The sequence below is a fragment of the Prosopis cineraria genome, unplaced genomic scaffold, assembly GCF_029017545.1.
Source record: "Prosopis cineraria cultivar Desert tree isolate PC_DT_omini unplaced genomic scaffold, ASM2901754v1 PC6, whole genome shotgun sequence".
Classification (NCBI taxonomy): domain Eukaryota; kingdom Viridiplantae; phylum Streptophyta; class Magnoliopsida; order Fabales; family Fabaceae; genus Prosopis; species Prosopis cineraria.
The window spans coordinates 18192409-18219865 of record NW_026555337.1 but is presented as its reverse complement, the minus strand read 5'-3'; the positions used below and the strand labels follow the sequence as shown (position 1 = coordinate 18219865).

The 27457-nt window shown below is 30.5% G+C and overlaps 1 protein-coding gene across 1 annotated transcript in view; it reads left to right on the top strand.

Annotated features, from left to right (window-relative positions):
• LOC129313959 (U-box domain-containing protein 52-like) overlaps positions 1-26102 on the top strand; it is a 30333-nt gene extending 4231 nt beyond the window's left edge. The window contains 13 exon segments of the mRNA XM_054957343.1: positions 19051-19295; positions 19987-20096; positions 20099-20170; positions 20738-20859; positions 20940-21061; positions 21215-21258; positions 21261-21404; positions 21666-21847; positions 21934-22257; positions 22613-22714; positions 23410-23838; positions 24318-25061; positions 25588-26102. Coding sequence (XP_054813318.1) covers positions 19051-19295; positions 19987-20096; positions 20099-20170; positions 20738-20859; positions 20940-21061; positions 21215-21258; positions 21261-21404; positions 21666-21847; positions 21934-22257; positions 22613-22714; positions 23410-23838; positions 24318-25061; positions 25588-25770 — 2823 coding nt within the window. The 3' untranslated portion in view covers positions 25771-26102.
• The last annotated feature ends 1355 nt before the right edge of the window (positions 26103-27457 follow it).

Sequence of the window (27457 nt, the reverse complement as noted above, 5' to 3'; positions counted from 1 at the left end):
ATATATTATATATATATATATATATATGAAAGAGAGGAACGAACGCGGGACGGAGGCATCACCGGACGAATTGAAAAAAAGAAAGAACCAGAGGCATCACGGAAAAAAATCATAGGATAGCAGCGATTGCGGTTCACTTTTTCTTCGATTCCTCCAGCATGGCTTCTCAATTTCTTATCTTATGTTGTTTGATTTTCAGTTCTATGGAGAGCTAATTTTCTTGGTGTGATCAATCACAAACTATGATCCTAAATTTTAATCAAAGTCTTTAATATTCAGGGAAGATTTTATTCTAACTTTATTTCAATTTACTCTTCTTCTCTCTACCTATAAATTTTATGCCTTAATTGCTATTGCTGATTAGAGTAGCTCTATTGCATAATTTTTGGGTTATAAATTTTATTTGAGGTTTTAATTGCTATAATCGATTGATATAGCATTGTAAGAGTAATTTGGCTTGGCTTGGGTGATTATCCATGCTTTGTTTTTGGTGTGGCTATAAAACAATTGTTAGGTTGTGGGTTAAGGGAGATTTCAATTAATCTATAACTTAACTTATTGTTTAATTCTTGAATGATAATTTGAGAAATATATAATGAAACCAGAATAATAAAGTTGAATAAAATTAATTTATTTTGTAGACGAGGAAGGTTAAATTTAGGTGATTGGGTTGTGATTGATTGCGCTGCTTATTCTCGGTAATTTTCTTAGTTGAATTTCCTCTATTTATTTATTTCTAATTTAGTTTTTAATTTCATCATAAAAAAACCCCCATTATTTACCTTTTCATAATCATAATTCAAATAGTTACTCTATTGACTCTTAGGGAGACGACCTAGGTTGCACTTTACTGCAAAATCTAGTTTTTATTAATTTTGGTGCTAATGAGTTAACTATACTTATACCTAATTGTTTTCACGTATATAGTAGTTAACTATATCTATCGAACAAGAGCTTTAAAGTATTTTTACTTATGCTATTCCATATGATGTGAGATTTGGAAAAATAATTTGTGTCTATTAAAATTATTTTATACTATCATATTTTTTTCTCATCTTAAATTGATTCTATATTCAAGAATGTTCATAATATTATCTTTCATAATTTGGATATATGCATATTGATACTTGAACTAATCATTTTATTTATTATTTATGATATATCATTTAAAGTTGTCCAAAGTGAAGATGAGAGTAAGCATGAAGAGGAACAAAGTTGAAGTTATCATTTATATGCTACAATCATAATTCAAAAATATAAAGATAAAGAGAAAGATGATCCAAGAAGAGTTTAAGAAGATTGAAGTCATTCATACAAGCTTGGATGCATCTTGGAAGCCTTAGACTTTATAGGTATAATTTTATTAAGCTAGAAGTCTTTATGTTAAACTCATTAATTTAGATATGAAGTATTGGTTCAAAATATCTCAAATCAAAACATGCATTTTAGCTATTAATAGAAAGAGTAAGATATAGTTTTTTATAATCATAGTTTTTATTTTTAATTACATATGTCTCACAAAGTTTGAAATGTTTTGATTACTAATTCCATAAAGTTTTCAAAGTTGTTTTATTTACTCAAAATAGAGTTAAGTTGAAAAATTCATAAACACTTGAAGTCTAAGCCTTGAAAAGGAAATTGTGTAGAAAATATGTTTTGATTTTTGGATATATTTTATATCATATCTCTCATTACAATATGTTTTGATTTTTGGTTATATTTTATATCATATCCCTCACTACAAAGATTATTTTAACATAAAAAATATTTCATTTAAAAATAGACTCCAATATCTTTTCAATGATAGTTTATTTATTTAAAATGAAGTTTTATTGAGAAAGATATAAACTTTAGAAGTTGAGTATTGAGATATTGATTTTGCACGGCATTCAATCTTGACCTTTATCCACTTTTGTGATCATATCTTAAAATATACATTAAATAGTGTGAAACTTCTTTAATTGAAAACTAGACTTCAATAGATTTCCAAGGATACATAGGTTGTCAAATTAGAATTATATTGAGTGAATTAGGACATTATAAAGTTATGTAAAGTGAAGCTGTAAAATCACATGTAAGAGCAACAATCATGCACACATGATTTAACACCAATGTCCAATCTCATATGAGAGCACCTTGTATTCATGCATGAAATGACCTTCAAAAGCCTATTTTCACATTGAATAGCCTCTATATGCTAAAGCACACGTGAAATACCTTGTACACATGCGAGAAATGACCTCTAAAGCCTTGCTTTTCATTTTATAGCCATTATGGTCCAAATCACGTGTGAAAACACCTTGATCCCTTGTATGATTTGTCTTCTAGGCACTATAACATGCATTTTTTATGCGTGAATCAGCACTAATTACTCACAAGATTTTGCACCAACGGCTATAATTACTATGTAACGTCTATAAATGGTCAATTGATGTTTATAACACTTATTCTACTCTGTTGACTATAAATATAACACTCCAAACTCATCTTAACAAGCTCAAAAATCATCAAGCTATGAAATTCATGTTCATATTACTCTTATTATATGAAAATCATTATTCTTGAGCTAAGATCATCTATATCTTTATTATTTGAGTATTAGAGTTTCATTGTACTTATCATTACTCTTATAGAGAGTTTCAATTGAGTGATTCGCATACTTAAAATCTTTGTAAAGGTGAGGGAGAGATTTCCCTTAAAATTAAGGGAGATTGTTCTCTTAGGAATAGAAGATTATTAGTGAAGTGAGTTGTTGTAAAGGCTCACAAATTCCTAAACTGAATTTGTGGATATACTGAGGTGACAAGAACCCACTCATGCTTGAGTTATAGTGAAGAAATCTTAAATAGTTACTTAGGAACTAGATATAGGCTCAAGAGGAGGAGTTGAACGAGGATAAATCATTGTTTGCAATCTTTCTTCTTTTAACTCTTTATATTTTTAGCAACATTAGTTAATACGATCTATTTATGTATGAAATTGAACTTGATATATCTACTTGCTATTACTCAAACTCTCACTTAGAAATTATTTTTACACATATTGACCTTGTGAAGAATAAATTTAATAATCTTACACACAAAGTTTAGAACTCAAATTTCCTGAAAATTTTCTTTAAACATAGTTTTGCTAAAAAGTTTCAATTTCCCTTAGATTATAACCAAACCCATTGACTTAGTTAGGGCCTTAGGGAGTTAAATCAAGGTTTTAAACATAAGTTTGAGGATTTAGTAGTGATATGAGAATTTTTTTAGGGTTTATACAAACTCTAAGTGAAAATTTGAAGATTTAGAGTAATATGGGTGAAGAATTAATATAAACTAAGTGTTTAGGTGTTAGATGAAATTAATAGAGTGTGTTGAAATTGCTAATTGTGTTAAAGAGAAAATTTGGGTATAGTGGATACCCAAAACTAAACTAAAAAGGGGTTGAATTAGAGTTAAAATTGATGACAAGTGTTTAATTTTGTAGATTAAATATTGATTGAGTCTCATTGAGCTAGTAGAATCTAGCAAGGTGATTATTTTTCAACAATAACCCTTTTTATGGTAAAAGAGTTAAGATAATCAAATAATCTAATCCCTTTACTTATATATTTAAATGTCTATGAGGTTTGTGAAAGTGTATATGTCTATATATTTTTTTATCATGAAAATAATGATTTATATTTGAATGGTTGATGTTTTGAAAATTCATGTGATGTGGTACTGGACTAAAGAATTTCCTATTGTTAAAAACCTCTTTTTTATGTTTATTTGTTAAAGATTGCAAAATCAGATACAATGTGAAACATTAGTACTTAATGTATGAATATGGCTAAAAAGTGATATGCATATGATTGAAATGTTATGAGAATGATTATTGTGAGATGGTCAGAGTTAACCATAGCGTTATCAGAGGATATTTGTATGAAATCAATATGACATATTGGCATTGTGGAGGCCCCAGTGCACAGTCTTCTTCTTGTTTGCAAGTCTCAATACTATTTGAGATAGATTGGGTATACAAAACCTCAGATATTTGAGAAAAGGGAGAATTTGTAGCCCATAATGGGTGAAGGTACCTTTAGACGAGACTGCCTCCCACAATTGGTGAACTTGGGTGTTTTATTGCATTGTTGGTCTACAAATTTAGTTGAAAAAAATAAGGAGGATATAAGGTAGAGAATATTGATCATGCATTGTGTAGGTTGTTATATGATATCATATGTTTAATATGTATGCAATGAATGTTTTACTTGCCATTTCACAAACTCATACACTATTCTTGTATGCTTGTAAATAGATTAAATTATTTGGTTATTGAGTCCTCGACTCACCCTTGTGGTTATATTTTGCAGGTGAAGGGTTTGATAGGGGCAAAAGGAAGGAAGACTCTACTGGGATTTAAGGAGATTAATTTTGTACAATTCTTCCCCTCTCTTTTGGTATTTTATAACGAATCGATTGTATTAAATATTTCAATTTATGATCATATATTGTTTTGGGGTCACTTGCAAGAGAATTTGTGATTTGAAGGTAACTCAACCTATGATAATGTAACTGTAATGAAATGGTTGTAAGAGGTTAAAATACTAATGCAAGTGGAGTTATTGTGATGTTTGTGTGTTTGAATGGCCCAGAGATGGTTTTAAGTGATTTATTTTCATTTCTTGAATTATTATAAGATACGGGAGGTTGTAAAAGTAGTTTTGGGAGAATTAAAAGGTTCTGGTCCGAGAGATAAAGAGACTTGGTGGTGGAATAATAGTGTACAGGACAAAATCAAGTATAAGAAGAACTGTTTTAAAGCTATACATTTGTGTAACAATGAAAAAAATTGGGAGAGGTACCGTATGGCTAAGAAGGAAACTAAGAGAGCTGTGGGTGAAGCTCGTTCTAAAGCTTTTGAAGAATTTTATAAGAGCCTTAAGATGAAGGAAGGAGAACGAAACATTTATAAGATTGCCAAGAGTAGGGAAAGAAAATCAAGAGATCTAGAACAGGTAAGGTATATTAAGGATGAAGAGGGAAGAATTTTAGTTACAGATGATGAAATTAAAAATAGATGGGAGACTTACTTTTCCAAACTTTTCAATAATGGAGAGGGTTCATCTAGTAACTTGGAGGATTTAGTAACTGGTGAAGGAGAATAAAATTTGTCATTCTATTGAATAATATATGATAAGGAAGTAAGGGAAGCTCTTAAGAAAATGGCAAATGGTAGAGCCAACAGACCTGATTGTATATCTATCGAAGCGTGGAAATGTTTAGGTGAAGAAGGGGTGAGATGGTTAACTAAGTTATTTAATGTGACTTTACGGTCCAAGAAAATGCCTGATGAGTGGAGGAGAAGTACATTAATTCCTATTTATAAAAATAAAGAAGATATTCAGAATTGCACTAACTATAGAGGGATTAAACTCATGAGCCACACCATGAAATTGTGGGAGAAAGTAATTGAGCAGAGGTTGAGATTGGAGACAAGTATTTCTGAGAATCAGTTTGGTTTTATGCCAGGTAGATCAACTACAAAAGTGATTTATCTATTAAGGGGATTAATGGAAAAGTATCATTGTAAAAATAAAGATTTACATATGGTTTTTATTGATTTGGAAAAAGCTTATGACCGTATACCAAGAGAAGTGCTTTGGAAAGCGTTGGAAAAAAAGAGAGTATGGATTGCTTATATTAAAGCCATACAAGATATGTATGAGGGGGTAAAAACTAGTATAAGAACGTCTAGTGATCAAACAAAGGATTTTCCTATAAAGATTGGACTTCATCAGGGATCATCTCTGAATCCTTATCTGTTCAACTTGATTCTAAATGTTTTGACGGAACATATTCAAGGAGAAATTCCCAAATGTATGCTCTTCGCAGATGATATAGTTCTTATAGCAGAGACAAGAGAAGAGGTTAATTGCAAACTTGAGTTATGGAGGAGGACATTAGAGTCGAAAGGTTTCCGTCTGAGTAGGAGTAAGACGGAATATTTATATTATAAATTTGGTAAGAGACTATTTGACAATAATTTGGAAGTGAAATTGGGAGATCAAATTATACCTCAAGTGGAAAAGTTTAGATATTTGGGAGCCATTATTCAAAATAATAGCGAAATCAGTGGAGATATTTCACATAGGATTCAAGCTGGGTGGTTTAATTGGAGAACAGCTAAAGGAGTTATTTGCGACCGTAAGGTGCCTAATAAACTTAAAGGAAAGTTTTATCGCACTGCTATCAGATCGGCAATGTTATATAGTAGTGAATGCTGGGCTCTAACGGGATAACAAGAGCATAAAGTTGGAGTAGCAGAGATGAGAATGTTACGATGGATATGCGGACATACACGTAAAGATAAAATTTGAAATGAGAACATACACGAAAAAGTGAGGGTAGCACCTATTGAGAAAAAATGGTAGAAAATTGGTTGAGATGGTTTGGACATATACAAAGAAGACCAAGGGAGGCACCAGTGAGAAGAGTGGAACATATAACTTTGAGTCTGATTAAGAGGGGTAGAGGAAGGCCTAAGAGAACACTTTTAGAAGTTGTTGAACGCGATCTTTTAATTAATAATATTCTTAAAAGCTTGATAAATGATAGAGCACAATGGCGTCTTGTAATCCATGTAGCCGACCTTACCTAGTGGGATAAAGGCTTGTCGTTGTTTTTTGAGGTTTTAATGACCATATTATGCTCGGAATGTGTGTACAATTAGGTATATTATGGTCCAATTGAGTTAGTTCAAATGGTCTTAGAGTTATTTGCACTTGGTTGCTAAGCTTGGATACCCTTATGTTTGTTTTGACAGGAAGAAGGATAATTTTATGTCTAGTATCCAACTTTTAAATGATAAAATGTTTGGTTGTGAAACTTGTGCCAATAACTAGTGGCTTAAAAAATTATGTTTGGACATGTGAAGTCCTATTTTTCACTCGAGGCCTTACTTACACATCCACACCTAAACTTACAATTACAATGCAATAACAAAGATATAGCCCTTAATTTGTTTTTAAAATGTGGGATCCCAACTTTGTAGAAAATATGTTTAATAAAAGGGGCTCACAAAAGCATACACACACACCTACTCAATAGATAAATCAAACAACTAATTTTCACAAAAAATAAAGCCATACGCTGCAGCATGTAGTATAAAGCAATGTGCTCTGTCTCTGTGTCATGTGTCGTAACATTGCCACCATGCACTGCGGTGCATATTTCAGATTTTGTTATCATAATAGATTTTTGATATAAACTTTTGTCATGCACCATTTTCACATTCAATGTTCGATTAGAGTGATTCAAGTGCCTTCACAAAGATTTTAACATAATCTATCTAATGAAATAAGATTGGACACGATTTAATAGTCCAATCTTTAATTAGACATCATAGTACAAAAGTTACTTTTATTTCAAAAACATGCACTCTAAGCATTCAGTTCTCATATCGTGTCTCATTAAACTACTTTGAGTCTTGAACCAAGTCCTATAGGACTAAACACACCTGATTGATACATTATATCACATATAATATATCACAATCATAATTTGACCTCTCAATGCTACACTATATACTTGTGGCCTTATATGAAGCACAGCACAAATCCATGCAACACAAATACTCTTGTTCCACTTTCAATCATTTGAATTTCGCATATAAGGTCAGGCCTTACTATAGAGTCAGGAATCATAATTTACTTAGCTTACACATAAATGGAACTAAGCCTCACCATTTAGTTAAGTTTTACATAATGACATATTATCATACAACAATTCATATTCATTATTAGTGGAATAAGTTATATAACATAACATATACTTGCTTGAATAACATCTATGTCTATCCACGTATTTACCATTGTTATACACCCGGTAAGATGCAATATCAAATATACAAGAAAATTATCACAACTCATCAATCATACACACATATATACATTTATGCATCCTAGTTGGCAACTCAAATATTTATCAACATTATTATACATTTATTACACTAAAGGTAGTTATACTACTACTAAAATGAAGCTAGTCTTTCCTTACTTCCTTTCTCAACCTTTTTGTACTCTCTTCACTTGTATGCAAAAGGTAAAGGAGTTAGATATATGTCCCAATAACTTAAATAAGCCTTAAATATTAATTAGTAAGTAAAATCAAATGCAAGGGATAAAGTAGCATTAATTCATTAAAAAGCAACATAGATAGATATACCTATAATGACATGCTCATTCATCCACTACGCTCATGCACTCTCAGTTGCCACTAGCGGAGCAAGCTCAATGCTTGGATCAAAATTTCTAGCCTTACACGAAACAAGGCCTATCAAACCACTATTCTTAAACTAGATATTACAAATATAGGTGGTCTCTTGAGTCCCCACCAACAGAGCGTGCTCAACACTTGGACTATCAAGACTTTCTAACTTAACATAGAGTAAGGCCACAACCCCTTACCCTAGTCTAAGATATACTCATGGATACATATATTCTTAGGTCTTCATTAACAAATCATCATAAGCGCTTAGGACCTTTAGGATTTTCTAACCTTACACAAAGTAGGGCTGCGACCCCTTACCTTAGTCTAAGGTACACTTGAGGATGCAAATGCATATGCTTCTTCACATACATTACAAGCGTTACTCACACACATGCATGCATAGTTCTTTCACAATACTGTTACTCTATTATTTCATAAAACACAATGCATAAAGTTTATATAAAATACTTGAAAAATTATTTTACAAACCAATAGACAAAAGAGTTACTCTAGTTACCTTACACATATATTACCAAAAGTTACCGTTCTCACATTTAACTCGCAAGGGTGCAAATTCCATAAACAACTTCTCAATTGCTCAATCTATATAGTCAGACATTTTTAGTCAGTTTTTAGGTTCAACACAAAGCTCCAATCTAGTAAAGCTACCTTATTTAGCATCTATAACTATTTCAACAGTACTTCTTAGGTTCACCTAACTTGTTCTTTATAGTCATTTGCCCTTAGATTATTCAATTGATCAAAGCACCCCTCTTACTCATTTAATCAACAACTTCAACCCTTTTTAACCTGATCATTTAGGCCAATTCAAGCCTATCTCCTTAAGGTTTAACCATCAACCTTAGACCAATCACAAAATTTTAATTTTGCACCCAAAAGTCCTTGTAAAACCTTTCCCTCAGATTCTAACCCTTAAAACTCCCTAATTCAATTTCTTTATTAACTAAGCTTAGAAAGATTGAGGTAAAAACATAGTACATGGCAATATGAAACTTATATGGCAAGTCACTGGTCAGAGCAAACTCCCAAAACTTCTTGCCTTAAAAGAGCTTGGCTTCCTTTCCTCTCTCTGGTGCTTTTTTCCTCTTTATTTCATCTAAACCACGAGCTAATTGAAGTCAGCTTTATTCAACTTTTGTGCCATGCACCGCGGTGCATGAACATATATGGCGACATGGGCACAGTGAGACAATTTTCACTGCTGTTTGTGAGTTATGCTCTAGATTGTTGTCTCGCCAATTAATCCTATTAACATACTAATCAAATCACACCCAACATCAATCAATTATCCGAAACCATAATTAATCAACTAATTACTAATTTATCCCTAATTAGCAACAAGTTTCTTGAATTGAAATTTAGGATGTTACAAGACACTTGAATCGCTCAAATTAGATGTCGAATGGCAAAATAAAACATTCTAAAAGTTGGTCGAAGGTGCTGTCATAATAGCAATAATGCTTCGTGGCACAAGGCTTATGCACTGCGGTGTACATTGCAAAGCAAGGGGACTTTCTTCTTTGTGCCATATGCCGTGGCAGATTGTACAATTTGAAAGGTGTCCAAGTTGCCTTCTTTTGATCATTGTCTATATTAATTTTTGTTCTCATGTTTTTGTTATTCCTTTTTACTTATTTTAAATTATGGTTTGAGCTCAAATATTTTTTTAAAAAAGTTTCATAGAATCTCAACTTTTAAATTATTTTTTCTTAAATTTTTATGTTATGATAACCTATTATAAGGATTTATCTTAATCCTGGTTATCATAACGATATTGTATGCCATATTCTAGTAATGTTAAGATGAACATTATAGTTAATATCAGTATAAAGGACAAAAAATCTTGTAAATTATTCATACCGATAGATAACTCTCAATACCCAAACAAATATGAACACAATGATCAATAATACTAAAATATTTCTCAATGACTTAAGGCATGTGACAGAAAAAGCCTTGAAAGAATTTTGGGCAAAGTCAAATACTTAACCCATAAAAAAAAAAAATGAAAGAGATCAAAGCTTAAAAACCGAGGAATAGTTATACTAGTACTAATGTAATTAAGATAGAATGCCTACTATTACTTCTAAAGGAATCATTATCAGAATTTGGTGTATATAGGTCTGATTACTCATTAATTACCTTAAATGACATTAATTTTTTTGTTAAACAAAATCTTCTCTAATTTGTTATCATTAAAAATAAGGTTTAACAACTTGTTATCTCTTCCACTGCTGGAAGAAAACCGCTTAATGAAATAAATTAAGGCCGCGATCATAAATTTTCAAAAAGTTTAAATAATGTCCTTGGTGTGAAAATTTCAAATTTTAACTGCGTCAGCCATTTCCCTCGATGTTAGGAAAGTGATTGGCTTCTGGGAGTTTGAAATTTCACGTGCTCATATACCATTGCCCCCACCCCCAGCACTCTCTCTCACTCTCTCTCTAAAAATCATGTACTTTCATCTCATAACAAAAGGGTCCACCTTCAGGTCATCAGATGAGCACCTTGCGCGCACGGTGTCCAAAAACAGTCTGGTTATCAAAATAAAAATTTATGAATTTTTATAATAAATACGTTTATCATTAATCTAAACAATATTGCTTTAATTTAAATGGTCAAATTTAATATTAAATTTTTTTATAATTTTTATAAATTAATTATCTTGATGTACTTTGTACAGTTTAGATTTAATATTAAATTTTTTATAATTTTTATTTTGATAAATAAAATATTAGAAATAAAAAAATCCTCTAATGGACACTTTTTAAAAAAATATTTTTTAAAAGATTATAAGTTAAAAATTTTGAATCTAAACTGTCTATAATAAATATGGAGATCCAATTTATACAAATTATCAAATTTTTTATTATTAAATTAGACCATCTAAATTAAATATGTCCAAATTGATGAAAAATAGATTTGCATACTTTTTTCATAATTTTTATAATTTTTCATTTTAATATATAAAAAATTAAAATAAAAAGTAAAAAAATTTAAATCTAGGCTGTCCACATAAAAATTTGAATAATCTAGATTTCATTAACTTGATGAACACTAATGTTAAATACATAACAAAGCACATGAAAGTTGACTTGTGTTTTGTTATGGTGTAGATCTGGATAGGCTTTATATATTGGTCTTATCTATGTCGGTCATGAAACCTGTAACACCCTCAAATTTACAAACTGATTTTTTGCAAATTATTAATTCAACAACTCATTTTTTTTATTGAACCCTTATCATACCCTTATCATGGTAGAAAAATTTCTACCATGATACATCCAAGATAATATACCACAGGTCTTAAAATATCTCAAAAAGCAATTAGAACCATGAGGGACAGACATGATCCTCATAGCATGTTATTCAAATGAGGTCATAAATTAAAAGGGACAGACATAATCCTCTTGAACATATAAATGCATTTAATAAAAAGGATTAAAGTTTACATGCTCCACAAAGAAGATATGTTCTAAGTTAGCACAAGATACATTGTATAATCCAAAATAAGAGGCAACGTAAAAGATGGTGTCTCATACACCATAATTACACCTCTGGTGCTTTCTCGATCGGATTCGCTCCTGTAAAAATATTAACCATGGGGAATGAGACTTAAAAGTCCTAGTAACCAAAAATTAATATGTAATGATGCATGCAGATGTAACTAATCATGCGATTGCTAAGTGGGCACACAAAACATTTAACCGAACAATATTTTCAAACAAACCGAACAAGTATTTAATTGCATGACTGCACCTTATATCCTCCTTTCACCAAGCTCGGACGCCAAATCACCCGGCCAAAGGTGAGTTGGACCAAGCGACACGCCACTTATTGGGTCCAATGAGGGCTTACCACGTGGTAATAATTAACCGAACAGAAATTTCCATTAACACCATATATTAAAATACCCTGACAAGTCATGCATCATTCAAATATCCAAACAGAAATATATCCGAACAATAATAGCTCATCATGATAAACAAAAATAAATTTTTAACCCACTTGGCAATAATTTCAAACAAGTATATATATACAGTATTTATTTTCATTAAATTCATATTTTTTTTCAAACAATAAAACAACACATAACCATTCACAAACTCACCCATCACAACACATTAATAATGGTTACCTTGTGTCTTGAATAACAAGCTCCCCTTCACAACTCTTCTTTTACCACTATCTTTGTCAACACAATCTACATAGTTATTTCATAATACTATGTATTAATTTTACATTAAAATACATAACTCTAATTTAAAGAGTTAGAAAGTCTTAGATCTATAATCCATATTAACACTAATTTAAGATTTATGCCTCATTTAACTTCCCAAATTCTTTTCTAAAATTCTCGTACCCTAATAAACTATTTTTACGCCTCAAATTACTTCTAGTATCACAATTTCATCCTTCTATATTCTAAAAATTTGCCCAAAAATAAATTAAAAATTTTAAAATTATCCTGAAGCCTCAAATCACCTTTCTATAACCTCAAAAATACCTATTCATACTTAAATAAATATTTAATAATCAGAGGTTCATCCCTACATCTCAGATTCCACATAAATTCGATCATATAGATCTAGATTTTAACTCAAAAATTCTTAAACATGAGTTTCAACCTCAAGAAAATATTTTATAATATTTATTATATCTCTAAGAGTTTTAATCTATATTTTTAATACATCATATCATCAGATTAACTATCCTATAGAAAAATTCTAATCAGAATATTTACTCTATCCTACAAAATAATCATATCACTACAAAGCTAATATTATTTAGAAAATGACTATAAAATTAATTTTTTAATTAAATAAATTTTTAAATGCTAATCTAAACAGGAAAGTTAGAACATACCTGAAGAAAAAGAAAATAATCCCCCGTTGCGAGAAAACGCCGAGCAACGTGAGAGAAAGAGAGAAAAATAAATGGGATTGTGAGTCCCAAAATTATATTAAAAAAAAACTATAGGTCTGAATTTAATTATTCAAACCTTTGGGCCATAAGTTGTAATTTCCTTTAAATTATACATGAAGGCACCTCTTCTCTTCCCTCATCTAACCAATGTGGGACTTAGAAACAACAACCTTCCTCCTCCCCTTTTTTTTGTTCCTTCTACCTTCTCTTTTTTTTTAACACATACATAAAAAAATTATTTATGTATTATATCTTAACTAAATATTGCTTATATGGTTTTAAATTTAAATTTTTAAATTCATAATTAAATATCTAACCATGATATTATTTCTAAATAACCTCAAATAATATAAATTTCTATTATTATCATTTTTTTCCTCAAAACCTAAATTCCACAATTTCTTTATTATATAAAAATCAGGATGTTACAAAATAAATATAGATACATAATTTTAACCAATATAAATATACTCTTCTACATTAATATCAATTAATTAACTATAACTTATATCAATAATTATGGTTAGGGCTCAAGAGGGAGTAGCTTAATTTATGTAAATATGTTAGTTAAGTTGTTATGATTGCTTAGCCACTTGGTTAGCCTAATTAACCACTACAATTACGTATTATGCTATGTGTAAATAATATACTCTTCTCTCATTAGTAAAGTGTTTAGTTCCCATATCATTTTATCTCTTTCTTTGAAATCGTATGAACTCTAATAAGCAAAACTTTATTCATATTAAAATGTGAACTGTTTAACTTTTAATCATTCGGATACTTTACCTCAAATCTTATTTTTAAATTATCGGCGGTCTGGAAAACAAGATGACAAAAAAGGGAAATAGGACTTGATTTAATTTATTTATTTACTCCAATCATATTTATAAGATAGAGAGAAATTTTTTTTGATTTATTATATTATTAATTTTTTATCATAAATTTTTTTATTAATTCTTCATTAAATTTTGGCGAGAGAAAGTGTGTTATTAAAGCCCCCACACTCACACTCACACATATTTAATAGGGATAAATTTAAAAATTTATTAAATTTTTAAATAAAACTAATAAGTGTTAAGTTTTTTTAATTTTAATGAAACATGTTAAAAGTAACTTATAAATAGTAACATATGTGTATATTTTAATTTGGAATAATGAGACTTTTAGTCCCTCTTGTTTACCTTGATTATTGATTTAATTTTTTAAATTCAATTTTTATTGATTTAATTTCTTATCTTTTCTTATATTATCATGTGAATCCTTTAAATTTTAAAACATTAATTGACTTTCAAAATAATTAAATATGTAAAGTATATTGATGATTTATCATGTATATATGTAACTAAATGAAAACAAATTGACCATAAAATTAACTTAATTTTTACTAATATAATCTATTACATTGTGCTATATTTTTTTGTTTTTTAAATTTTCAAAGCCTGTTTTTTTCTTTCCTATATAATTATATTTATTTTCACCAATCAACATGACTTCCATCGATATTTTGTTATTTATATTAACAAATTTTAATAGTATAATTTTTTTAAACAACAAAGATCAAATTAATAATTAAATTAAATTTAAAAAACTGAATTAATAAAAATTAAATTTAAAAAATTAAATTGATAACTGAAATAAAATTAAAAGTTACATTATCTTTTTTAAATTTTTATTTATATTGTCCACTCACGTCACTATCTACACTAAATTTTCCCCCCATGAAAAACACAGTGAGTCATAACACAATTAATTGTCAGGATTGAGATGCTTTCATGAACGACAACGACCATGGAAGGCAGGGGCATGAATCAGACGACGTACTTGGAAACCGCGTGGATGTATCAGAAATTCAACCCTTGCAAGTCAAGGACTCGGCTTCCCCGTGAGGATTTTCTCCTCCTTATCCTGATTTAATATGGATGAATCAAAATTTAACGTTTTCATTTTTATTTTATATTTATTAAACTAAAATATTTTAATAATCTGTCCATATGTTTGGACGTTCCAAATTTAATATAAATAATTTAAATTTAATATTAGAGAAAATTAATTTTTCAATTCTTCAACTTTTTATTCATTTATAACTCAATCTTTTAATTATGATTCATTACGACTCAATCCCTTAATTATGATTTGTTATGATTGAGTACATCAACTTTCAACTCACTTATAATTCAATTTTTATTTTTCAATTTTTTAAAACTATCCTAATCAAATAAAAGAGATAAAAGAAGTGCTCATATCTTATTCTTATATACCCTTCTCTTACTTTTAATATAAGATTTAAGTTAACATGAAAAAATAGAACTAACAAAAATTCAAAAATTGAGGTATAAATAAGTAAAAGTTAAGGGACTGAGTCGTAATGGTTATAGTCAAAGAATTGAATTACAAGTGAGTTAAAAGTTAAATAACTAAAATATTAATTTTCTCTTAATATTAATATTTTATAATTTTTATAAATTAATTATCTAGATATATTTTGGACTATACACATTTAATATTAGATTTTGTTATAATTTTTATAAAATTTTTAATATTAAATTTGAATTGTTAAATTAGTGATCAAATTTATTAAAAAAATTATAATTTTTATAAATGTTTTATTTGATGCATATAAAATAAAATTTTAAAATATTAAATTTGAATGGTCGAAATTTTTTCTCAATGCTGACAAGGCAAACCTCAGGCGAGGAAAGTAATTCCAATAAAAAAAATAAAAGAAAAGAAAACGTGTGGCCCGCTCCATGCAAATAACACCAACGCGTTTTTTTCAATTTAGATTAGATCTATGTAATTTATTTTATTTTAATTAAAATTTTATAATTTAAATTATTAGATATGTTAATTCTTGAAGATTAAAATTATTAATTTTTTATGACACAAATATTTTTGAAGTTTATAAAAAATTGGTTTAATATTTTTATCTAAAAAATTTCGATTTAAAATGTTTACATTTTAATTAAATTTTTATTAAAATTATATAAATTATGTAGAAGATATAACTTAATTATATAATTTTGAATTATAAAATCTATATAATTAATTCTAAAGATATATAACCACATAATAAGAATATTAAATTTCTTAATTTCAATTTTTAAAAAATTCAAATATTTTAATAATCATGAAATTAATAAATCTAATGGATTAAACTACAAAAGCTTGATTAAAACAAAATAAATTACATAGACTTAATTTAAAATTGAGAAAAATTATAAGGACTTACATATTAATTTTTCCTATAATACATTAAATTCACTAATAATTTTTGAGCTGATAATTTAGGTGAGCTAGGCATAAGCATAAAATACCCAAATATTTTAAAAAACTCATATGGTAAAGCCTGATTATAACACCTTAAGCTTATTTAAGATAGCTCGAATACTTAAGTTCTTATATATTACTCTCTCTGTTCAAAAATATAAGGCATTTTTAATTAAATATCACCCCCAAATAAAATTATTATCTACTTTCAAACTAACCCTATCTTTTCATATTAATTCCTATTAAACACCCTACAATAAATATAAAGTTATTATTAATAGGAGTACTTTTAAAAAAAAAAGGCAATGGTTACACCTTAAAAAACTAAAAATTCCTTACATTTTTAATATCTAACTCCTTAAAAAGTGCCTTACATTTTTAAATAGAGGAAATACATTATTTTATTTATTTTTAGTTGATTTCAATTTTTATATTAAAAAATTAATATTTTCCAAGAACCACAATACAATGCACCCTTTTCCATTCTTATTAAAGTGAATTCGAGCACTACGAAAAGTAAAAATGAAAGCATATAAATTAACCTCTTATGTTTATTTTTTAAAATATTTAAAAAGTATTCAAAACAAACAATTATTAGAAAAAAAATTATTAGAACACTAAAACTTCATTACAAAATTATATCATACTTGAGTTGCAGATGCTAGTAGCTCTTTACAAAATTCTTTGTGGCTATATTTACACCTAAATCCTTACTTGTAATTTAAAAAATCTTAGTTAGTATTAATTTTACTATAGAGTTCTTGTTTATAATTTTTTGAATCCTTTTCTATAATTTTTTAGGTCATTTTTGTAATATGTCAATTAACAATAAATTATTTTTTTATTGACAACATATTAGATGCATCATTTTTAAATATTAAAATAAAAATTACATCATAAATAAATTTTTGGCACATTGGTACCCAACACTTTTGAATGAATAACTGAGGGGAAAAAATGCCCAAAAAAAATATGTATATTTAAATTGTTTTCATTGAAAAGAAAAGATAATGAATACTACTTCATTCGTTCAAAAATATAAAATATTTTTTAAAGAGTTGGATATTTAAAAATATAAGATATTTAGTTTTTGGAGGTATAATCAATGTTTTTTTTTTAAATGTCCTTATTGATGCATAATTTTATATTTATTGTAAGGTATTTAATAGGGGTAAATATAAAAAATAAAATTAATTTAAAAATAAATAATTATTTTATTAAAAATAAAAATTAATTAAAAATATTTTATATCTTTAAATAGAGAAAGTAACAAGGAATCTCACCAGGAAGAAAACATGTTGAATGTCTTATGCCAGAACACAAAAATTCAACTTTTAGCCATTATTTTGACTTTGGATTCAGGCACCCCAAGGGGAAAAAAAAAAGTATCTTAACTGTAGACTAGTGCCCACACCAAGTCAACAGTCAACGCTGACGCTGTCTATCTCTTTCTCTCGCACACAATATTATAAGAATGGAAATAATTTAATTTAGGTTTCCCAAGAGGCACAAAATATAATATATTTTAAATGAGACTTATTTTTCATTGATAAATCATGTTATGTATGACTTGCTATGAATAATGTGAGATAATCTAAGCTTTATTGTATATTTTGATTTATTTATCTACTTACACTTAAAAAAGACTATTGTCACAAAAAAAGTGTGATTTTTTGAAGTATATATAATATTTTCTTGTTGAAAATGATTTTATTAGAAGCATGATCATATATTAAATGTGAAAATATTTTTTAACAGGGATTAAATATTCTTTTCTTATGTTATGAAGTATTAGCTATTTTGCTAAACTTTATTATGAGTTAAAGTGTAATTGTTGGTGGGAAGAAACATATTCAAATCAAGTAAATTTTTTAAACAACTAAAAACATAGAGTTTCGTTTACCCAAAAAACAAACAAAACAAAACATAGAGTTTTGTTTTTTTTTTCTTTGGTCTTATTATATAGCAAATTTAAGACACGCCTGGGAACTAAACTCGAATCCAAAAGGGCGAAAAATGATTGACTTATTAAACAAAAAAAAAAGAAATATGTAATTAAAAAAAGGGTTATTAAACATATTAATATCCAGACTTAACTAACCTCATTTTTTTTCTTAGTTAGAAACAAAAGACCAAGGGAGGGGGGGACATAATATAAAAATCTAAGTTAACCCACCAAGTTAGACCGATAAATTATTAAAATTAATTTAATAAAATACTTTATTTGTAATTAATGTTATTAAAATTTAATTATATTTTAATCATTGATTATTAAGCTAGTATTTTATAGGTGATATTTTAATTTTCAATAGTATATGGAGAGAAATGAACATGATCATTGATCAGTCGCGGCTCTAAGTCTACAGCAAGCTTGCGCAAGCATTCTGAATATTATATTATGATTTTCTAGAAACAGTTAAGTCCAGACAACAGGATACAATTTTTTAAATCAAACACAACCAATGAGTACAAGTTTATCATTGGCTCCCGGCGGCGAGACCTTCTACGAAGAAGAGCCTTTGACGCTGATTGGCTGAAAGCTGGACCTGAAACACTACAAATGTCAAATTTTAGTTGTTGTTAAACTGGTTTTATGTAGTTTGTTTCAATTTCTCTGAAGCTGATAATTTCAAATCCCAGAAAGCCCAGTAAGAAGATAGAGACATTTCCCTATAATAACCCATATGGGCATTACCTACAAGCAACCTTGAGTTCAAGCTTCAAGTTGCTCCTTCTTCCTCCTCCTCCGTCGGAATCCATCCCAAACTCTTCTGAGATTTTGAATATTTTTCTATGGTTTCGTAGAAGGAGAATGGTTGGTGGGATTGGGAATGTCTTGTGTCCGTAGCTGGTTTCAACGTTCAATCGATCTGGCTTTTATTGGTTAGCTCAAAATCTGTTTAGAGTTTTATGAATTCTTGATATCTTTAACCTGTAGAAGTTTCTTATGAATCTCTGACTCATCCCTTCGCTTTATAACTTGAGAATTATAACTTGTCTTCAATTTCTTTTTGTTTGTTTGTCGGTGCGCCTGGGTTTTTAGGTGTAGCTCAGTTATTTAAATATTCGTTTAATAAGCTATTTGTGATATAACTTGGGAAATCTTTTATCTCTGCGCTCAAATAAATTGTATTGTTATATTCTGTGTTTTCTCCCTTTAGGTGATTTTAATACTTTTCTTTGTTTTTGCATAGTTCGTTCATTGAAAGTCAATATGTTGTATAGGAGTAACTAGGAAGAAAACTTCTCGTAGAAAATGTTTGTCTGCAATTACATGAATCTTAACACTTATTTGGTAATATTTTCTATGTACTTAATCAATTAGCTTGTGCTTATGATGAGTCTATTGGTTTTCCTCAACTGTTGCATGGTTTGCTTTTCCTCTTTTATGTTATATACATATAGAGAACCCCTATCTGCCTCTTGTTGATTTCCTCTGATGGTAAAGCACGTTTGAAATTTTAAAAAAGGAAAATAATCTCTTTTGCCATGTTTCAGAGAATTTACCGCTTCAACAAAGGAAAGAGTGATGGAGGATAAGGCAGAAGAAAAAAAGTAAATTACGGCATGCACCATCTTCAGTTGTTGCTGTAGCTATCAATGGTAGCAAGAAAAGCAAAAGTATATTACAGTGGGCACTTAAGAGGTTGTGCCTGAAGGGAGGATCATATTTAAGCTGATACATGTCCATGCCAGTATAAAAGGAGTTCCAACACCAAGTAAATATATTTCCTTTTGTTTTTCTTGTTTCTATTACCTTAAGGGAAAAATCAGTTTAATAGTGTAGAAATTTATAATGTTACTAATTTAAAGCTTTTTATATAGTCTAGAAATAGAATTTATAATTCAAACAATTAATGCTAAAGTTACACTTATATCTTGAAGCAATCTGTATATAGAAGGTTTGATCTATTTGTTAAAGTCTAAGTTTTGAAATATATTGTAATCTGCATTATCATCTTCTCTGCCGTACTCAATCAAGAGGATTTGTTTTTACCTGCCTCATTATTATTTTTTAATATCCACATAAGCATAAACTTTAAAGTCCTTTTCTAAGCCTTGTATCTAATTATCTCCTCCAACCGTTTCAATCTTATGGGCATAGAAAGATGAGTAACTAATTTACCCTACCCTATCACATTGATAATAATAGACAGTTTTCAGTATCAGATGTGATTTCATGGACCGTTGAGTGCCATACAGTGTTTATACATATTACAAAGAAAAGACATTAAAAACAATAACTACCTAATTCTATATGCTAACTGAAAATCTTTTTGTTCCAGTGGGAAATTTCATCCCTATTTCACAAGTGCGTCCTGATGTAGCAAATGCCTTCAAAAAGGAAGTGGAGTGGCAGAAAAGTCAAATGCTTCTACCCTATAAAACAATGTGTGATCAGAGAAAGGTTAAATATCGCATCCCATAGAGATTTAAATTTTATTTAGAATTGTGGCTTCTGACCTGTATCCTACTATGTGGCTGCAGGTGCATGTAGATATGGTGATGATCGAATCTGATGATGTTGCAGCTGCAATAGAAGAAGAAATTGCCAAGGGTGCTGTGACCAAACTTGTTATTGGGGCATCATCTCGTAGCTTATTTTCTAGGTCTATACTTTGACATTCTGATCTGTATTGCAATTAGGCTGCTGTTTTAAGAATCTTCTTAATTGAATTCCTGATTATTATTCTTTATTTTCCATTTTGAATTTTTTAAAACTTCTCCTTCGTTCTTCATTTTAAATTATTTCTTGTTTTCAGCAAGCTTAAGGGTATTGCTGCAAAAATATCAGTTTGTACTCCAAGATTTGTACAGTTTATGCTATTTCCAATGGAGAATTGTCTTCTGTACGGCCGTCAGATGTACAGATTGATGAGAGCTTAGTAGATGACAGTAGTGGAACCAATGATTCCTCCAGTTCATCAAACTACACTTCCACCTCTCCGACAGGTATCCTACCTAGAAGATTTTAGACATTTATTTACTATTAGGATACTTAATGTCTTACAAAGTTTCTAATTACTATGCCTCAAATGATTGTCTTCATCATGCTAAAATTCTGAAATTTTTTTTTCCTAATATCTAAATCTAATTTATAGAAGAACTTGATGACTGAAGGGCACAAGTTATTATTGCCATCATCTTCATATAATAACTCTAGGCACTCACGCCCTGCTAGAACTTTGCTGGTTCAGCATTCGTGTACTGAAGCATATGCTGTAGCTTATACACCTATGTTATATTATGTGGTTGTGGTAGTCATAGGAATTCATGTTGAGTGTTCATGTATGTGCTATGCTAGCATCCTTGGTTTTGATTGCTTGCTTACATTTTCTTTGGAAATCTTAGTTGTGAATTGCATGATGAAGCATCGCCTTCTGTTTTACCTTGCGGTAGAATAACATGATGTTTTTGTAACATAATAATAACAATAATAATAAAAATAAATTTTTAATGCTCTACAATTTTGGTTTTGCAGACTCTGCTACAGTTGCTTTCATATGGTCCTTTAAATTCCACTTTAACGGAGCAGCAATTTCAAGCTCTTTCCTCTCTTAATCAGACCGTCCTAAGTGCAAATCCTAGTTTTATTGAATCTAACCATTCTAGATGCCAGTCCCTAGATATTGGAACAGAGGATAATATTACAAGTTTGTCTGCTAGAAATTCTAGTATTGGTTATGGTCTCTGTCGGGCGTCTACTTGCAAAAGCTTTAAATCAGAAACAGAATCTTGGCTTCATGTTGAAAATTCTACCATCGACGTGCCACAAGAAACTGAATCTCCTTCACCTGCTTGGCAGGTAATCATTTTTTCTTTTTCCCCCTTCTACTTGCTAGAACTAGATTCCAGTTCCTGCTCTAAGTGATGGTGACATCTGGAACTAGCCTTATCATATCTAGAGGTAGTTTGAAAAAATGTGCAATATTTGTTTCATAAATGCTGTCATATGTCATATTTTATGTTGACTTGTGCTATACTTTTTCTGCATCTTGATCCTCTAGAATATGTTGTGCCAAGGCCTGTTTTTGACCAATATGAAATCCTTCAGATGGAATTTTTTTTTTTGAAAATCTACTACTACTTAAAGCGACTACAGGCTGGATGCAACTTTCATTTACAAATGTAGTTATTTATTGTGTCAGTTGTTTGATCAGGAAAATATTAGTCTTGAGCTGGAAAAGTTAAGGATTGAACTAAGACATGCCCAAGGAATGCATGCAATAGCTCAAAGTGAGAACATTGATGCATCACGGAAGGTAATATTAATTTCTTATAGCCTGAAATTATTTGCTTCACTTTTGATTCCATTTCAGCTGGCTAGTAAGTATATGGTTTTTCTAAATTTTTTCCTCCTGGCCACACCATTGTTTTTTCTGAATTGAACTAGGAAATAGGGGGGTCTTTGCAAAAACTTACCCAAGAAAAAAGATCACAGGATTCTAGGAATTGTTCTGTATTTTCTATCTGCTATTCTACCTTTTTGATGCAGTTTGAAGGGAATGTTACATATTATGTTATTTGGTTAGTTTATGAAGTCATTTCAATATGGAATTTAGGGTTCTATTGAGGAATTAGTGTTAATTTATTAGTAAACACACAAATTTACGTGCATTTGTCTGGGTCTTTGGATATCTTATTTAATTTTATTTAATATTGACATTGCTATATCTGAAGAGCTTGACAATTTGAAGTTCTGCTGCTGATGTCTCTCTCTCAATCACCATAAGCACTTTCTTTTATTATCCTTTTCGCTGCTGCCCCTTCCCTTTTCTATAATTGGGAAATTGAGGTTTAAAAACTTACTGGTCTTTGCATATCTTGTCCAGCGTTAAGATTAATGTTTTATTTCCTACCTCATCATGTGTTTTGTTGTCTTCTTTTTCTTACTATGTCCCATCATCTCTGGCCTGCAATTGACAAACGCATTAATATCTTCCATTGGTTTTAGCAGCTGAATGATTTAAATAAGAGACGATCAGGGGAATTAATGAGATTCAACGAGATTATTGCCAAAGAAGAGATGGTAAAAGAATCGTTAAGGAAAGAGAGAGAGAAGTATGAAGCTGCAAAAAGAGAAGCTGATTATTTGAAAGAATGCACTGAAAGAGAAGCTGCAGAACGAAGAGAAATGGAAATGAAAGCTGTCCGTGCTGCACGAGAGAAAGAGAAACTGGAGTCTGCTCTTACTGGTTCGGCGCCTCAGTACCTTAAGTTTACATGGGACGAGATAGTGTCTGCCACCTCATCCTTCTCTGAAGATCTGATAATCGGTATGGGAGCATATGGTAGAGTGTACAAGTGTAATTTGCATCATACTGTTGTAGCTGTTAAAGTACTCCACTCTAAAGGGAGCCACAACAGCAAGCAATTCCAACAGGAGGTATGAAACTTAATAAACAAAACAATAGATATGCAAAATATAGTTTTCTTAATACAAGTAAAAAGCATATTTACATAATGGTATTAGGGAGATCTTTGTGAAACAGGCTACAGATTGCTGGTTGTTTATTTTCGCATTGTTTTTGTTAGGTTGTTTTCTTATGTAAGTAAGATGTTTATTTGTTGAGCTTACAAAATTCAGGTCAACAATATTTACTTGGAAGATTATTCCACTGATTCAATCAAATTAGTACAGGTGGTGAAGGCATGCTATAGCCGACGTCCATGATTTTTCCTTCCTTGTACCACCATTTTCAAAGTGAAATTCGGGCCTTGAACAAACTTTACTGATAATGAGTGCTAAAAAAAAACTCAAAGAAATGATATTTGCAAATGAAAGAATAGAAATTTAGAAATATGCGACTGTGTGATGCATAACAAAACTACTTTCGTGTACTAACATCTTATGTTTGCTTGCAGCTAGAGATCTTGTCCAGAATTCGTCATCCTAATCTGCTGCTCCTTCTTGGTGCATGTCCTGATAATGGATGCCTTGTATATGAATATATGGAGAATGGTAGCTTGGAGGACCGGTTATTCCGGAAAAATGGCTCTGCCCCGATTCCTTGGTATGAGCGGTATCGGATTGCATGGGAAGTAGCCGCAGCCCTTGCCTTTCTTCACAGCTCGAAGCCAACACCCATCATCCACCGTGATTTAAAACCAGCAAACATTTTGCTTGACAGTAACTTAGTGAGCAAGATTGGTGATATTGGTCTTTCTACAGTTCTCAATTCAGATGTCTCCTCTACCATGTACAAGGAGACAGAGCCTGTTGGGACCCTCTGCTACATCGATCCTGAGTATCAAAGGACCGGGTTGATATCTCCAAAATCCGATGTGTATGCTTTTGGAATGGTGATCTTACAATTATTGACAGCAAAACCAGCTATAGCACTCACTCATGCGGTAGAAACAGCAGTTGATGATGGTAAGCTCGCAGACATATTGGACCCTGAGGCAGGGAATTGGCCACTTCAGGAGACAATGGACTTAGCCCGATTGGGCCTTAGCTGTACTGAACTCCGTCGCAGAGACCGACCAAATTTAGATCATGTGATTCCTGCACTAGAACGATTGAAAGAAGTTGCTGACAGAGCCCAAAGTTCCAGTCTTGGTGTTAAATCAAAACCTCCTGCTCATTTTATTTGCCCAATACTTCAGGTAGTCAAAAAATTCAATATTGACAATATTTGACTATCTATGGTGCAATTGGAAAGTACAGGTGACCTAACTATATCCATTTTGGGCCTTCCTACCGAATTCAAAATCCATCCAAACTAGTCCCTTCATTGGAAAATTGTTAAATTTGCATATAGATCTACTGCGTGGCATCATCAAATTCCAACTAATCAAGCTAATGTTGGCCAATGCTTGTTTAGTTTGATTAGTACATCACAAAATAAGTGCCATGTCACTAGATTCATTAGCAAGGTCAGTGTTTTACAGATGGTACTAGTTTGGTGGACTTCGAAGCATGAAGGATCAAAATGAGAATGAAAAGCTGCAAGCAACACCACCATGAAAATAAGTCTAGGGTTTCATCCTTTAACATTGTGTTCATGGTTTTCAACAGTTACTACTTCTTGCTTTTATAAATTTTGTCCAGTTGATCGGTTGGCTTGAATGATAGTTGATTTTCCATTCTTTGAAGTTGTATGAAATGGTTCGTATGTTTTGTGTCATACAGGATGTGATGGATGATCCTTGTGTTGCTGCGGATGGATATACATATGATCGCAAAGCGATCGAAACATGGCTTCAAGAGAACGACAAATCACCAATGACTAATGTGGAAATTCCTCATAAGAATCTAATCCCTAATTACACACTTCTATCAGCAATCATGGAGTGGAAGTCTGGAGGAAAATGATATCAACTTCAGCCATTGTCAATGCTGGTTTTGACATTAATTTCTACTGTGCTATATGATATTGTGTAATAAAATTTTATGTAGTGCGATTTTGATCTGGCTGTTTTGTTAGCTTAGTGAGGTCTACTCTGAAGTGTAAATAAATTTGTTTTGTTAGTAGATGTACTTGGTTCTTGGTCAAAATTTTGAGAGACAATCTATGTAGCACAGACTGAAAGATAGTGTAGGTGCATCACTTTCTAATTTCCACTTGCTTTTAATCTATAAATACAGAGAGGTAATGTAATTATCTTAAATTTTAAATTACATAAATTTTTTAATTTTTCTCTTAATTGATATGTTATTTAATTGTTTTAGTTCCATGACAAATAAAGAGTAGTGACCTAGTAAAATTTATGCCAGAAGTTAATTTGAAGGTTTAGAATTTGAATAATCTGAAAAGTAAAAATTTGGTTTTATTTTATTTTAAATTTTGAAAGGGTTACCAAACTTCTTGGGTCTTTTATGTAATAATAGAAAAAGTTTGTGCCACTTTGTGTCATTTTCCATTTTGTACGGAATTTTTTTCCCCTTCTTTTCTCGGTCATTTGAGTGACAGAGTAGCGAGAGAGGGAGGGATCAAGTCGGTTCTTCACAGCTCTTCCTCTCTTCCCCGTTGCATCTCCTTCGACCTCACCGTCAGCTGTGTTCTTCCTCGCCGTCGCGTTCCACCGCCGGGAGAGTGCCATCACCGGAGCATTGCCTTGCCCGCCACCCTGTTACTTTTCTTCCACAAGGAATCCAAGTCATGAATCTCAGATATATTTTCACAGTAAATACATCGTTCTTTTTGAGAGAGAAAATGAGAGAGAAACAAAAACCAGAGGAGAGCCTTTTTCTAGGGGGAGAAGTACAATCAGTCACGTACGGAAAAATTAATTACTGCAAATTTTATTATTATCAATACAGTTTATTCAATTATCAATAAATTTTATAATAATTACTTTTTTTAATGTAATGCTCTTTTTTGTGGGGAATGTATATTTTCTCTTCTGAGTATTTAAAATATATGACATGTTAGTTGTAGCTAGCATCATAGATTAATTATTTATTTCTTTTATCCTCTAATTTCTTATATGTCTTGTAATTTCAGCTATTAAACTCTTACTACGTGTTAATTTTGAAATTTTGTGACATATCTCTTTATTCTAGATCTTTATCCCAGTAATTATTATTGTAAAAACAAACATTTCTTCTTTTTATATATTTTTTATTTTCAGTCGGCGTCCCAAACTGTCTTGAAAAATGCAAAGTCAACGAAATTCTCTACAAAATTCTGATTTGATAATAAGCTCCTTAGAAGCTAAGTTAGACACTATACACCATTTGAATCTTCCTACAGCATTAAGTTGTCGTATCTATAAAGTGCCCCCAAAACTTTGAAAAATGAACAAGGAAGCCTGCACTCCTTCTAAGGTTTCCCTTGGCCCATATCACCATGAAGACAAAATATTGGAATCAATGGAAAAGATCAAATTGGTTACGGAATTCCTTGAGGTATTATGTCAAAGCTAAAAGAAACATGAAATGTGAAATAGGACACTGCTATTCAGAAACTATACCCACGATGAGCGTTGAATTTCTAAGCATGATTATAACTGACCCTTGTTTCATCATCAAACACTTTTTTTCAAGAACTGGTTCGTAA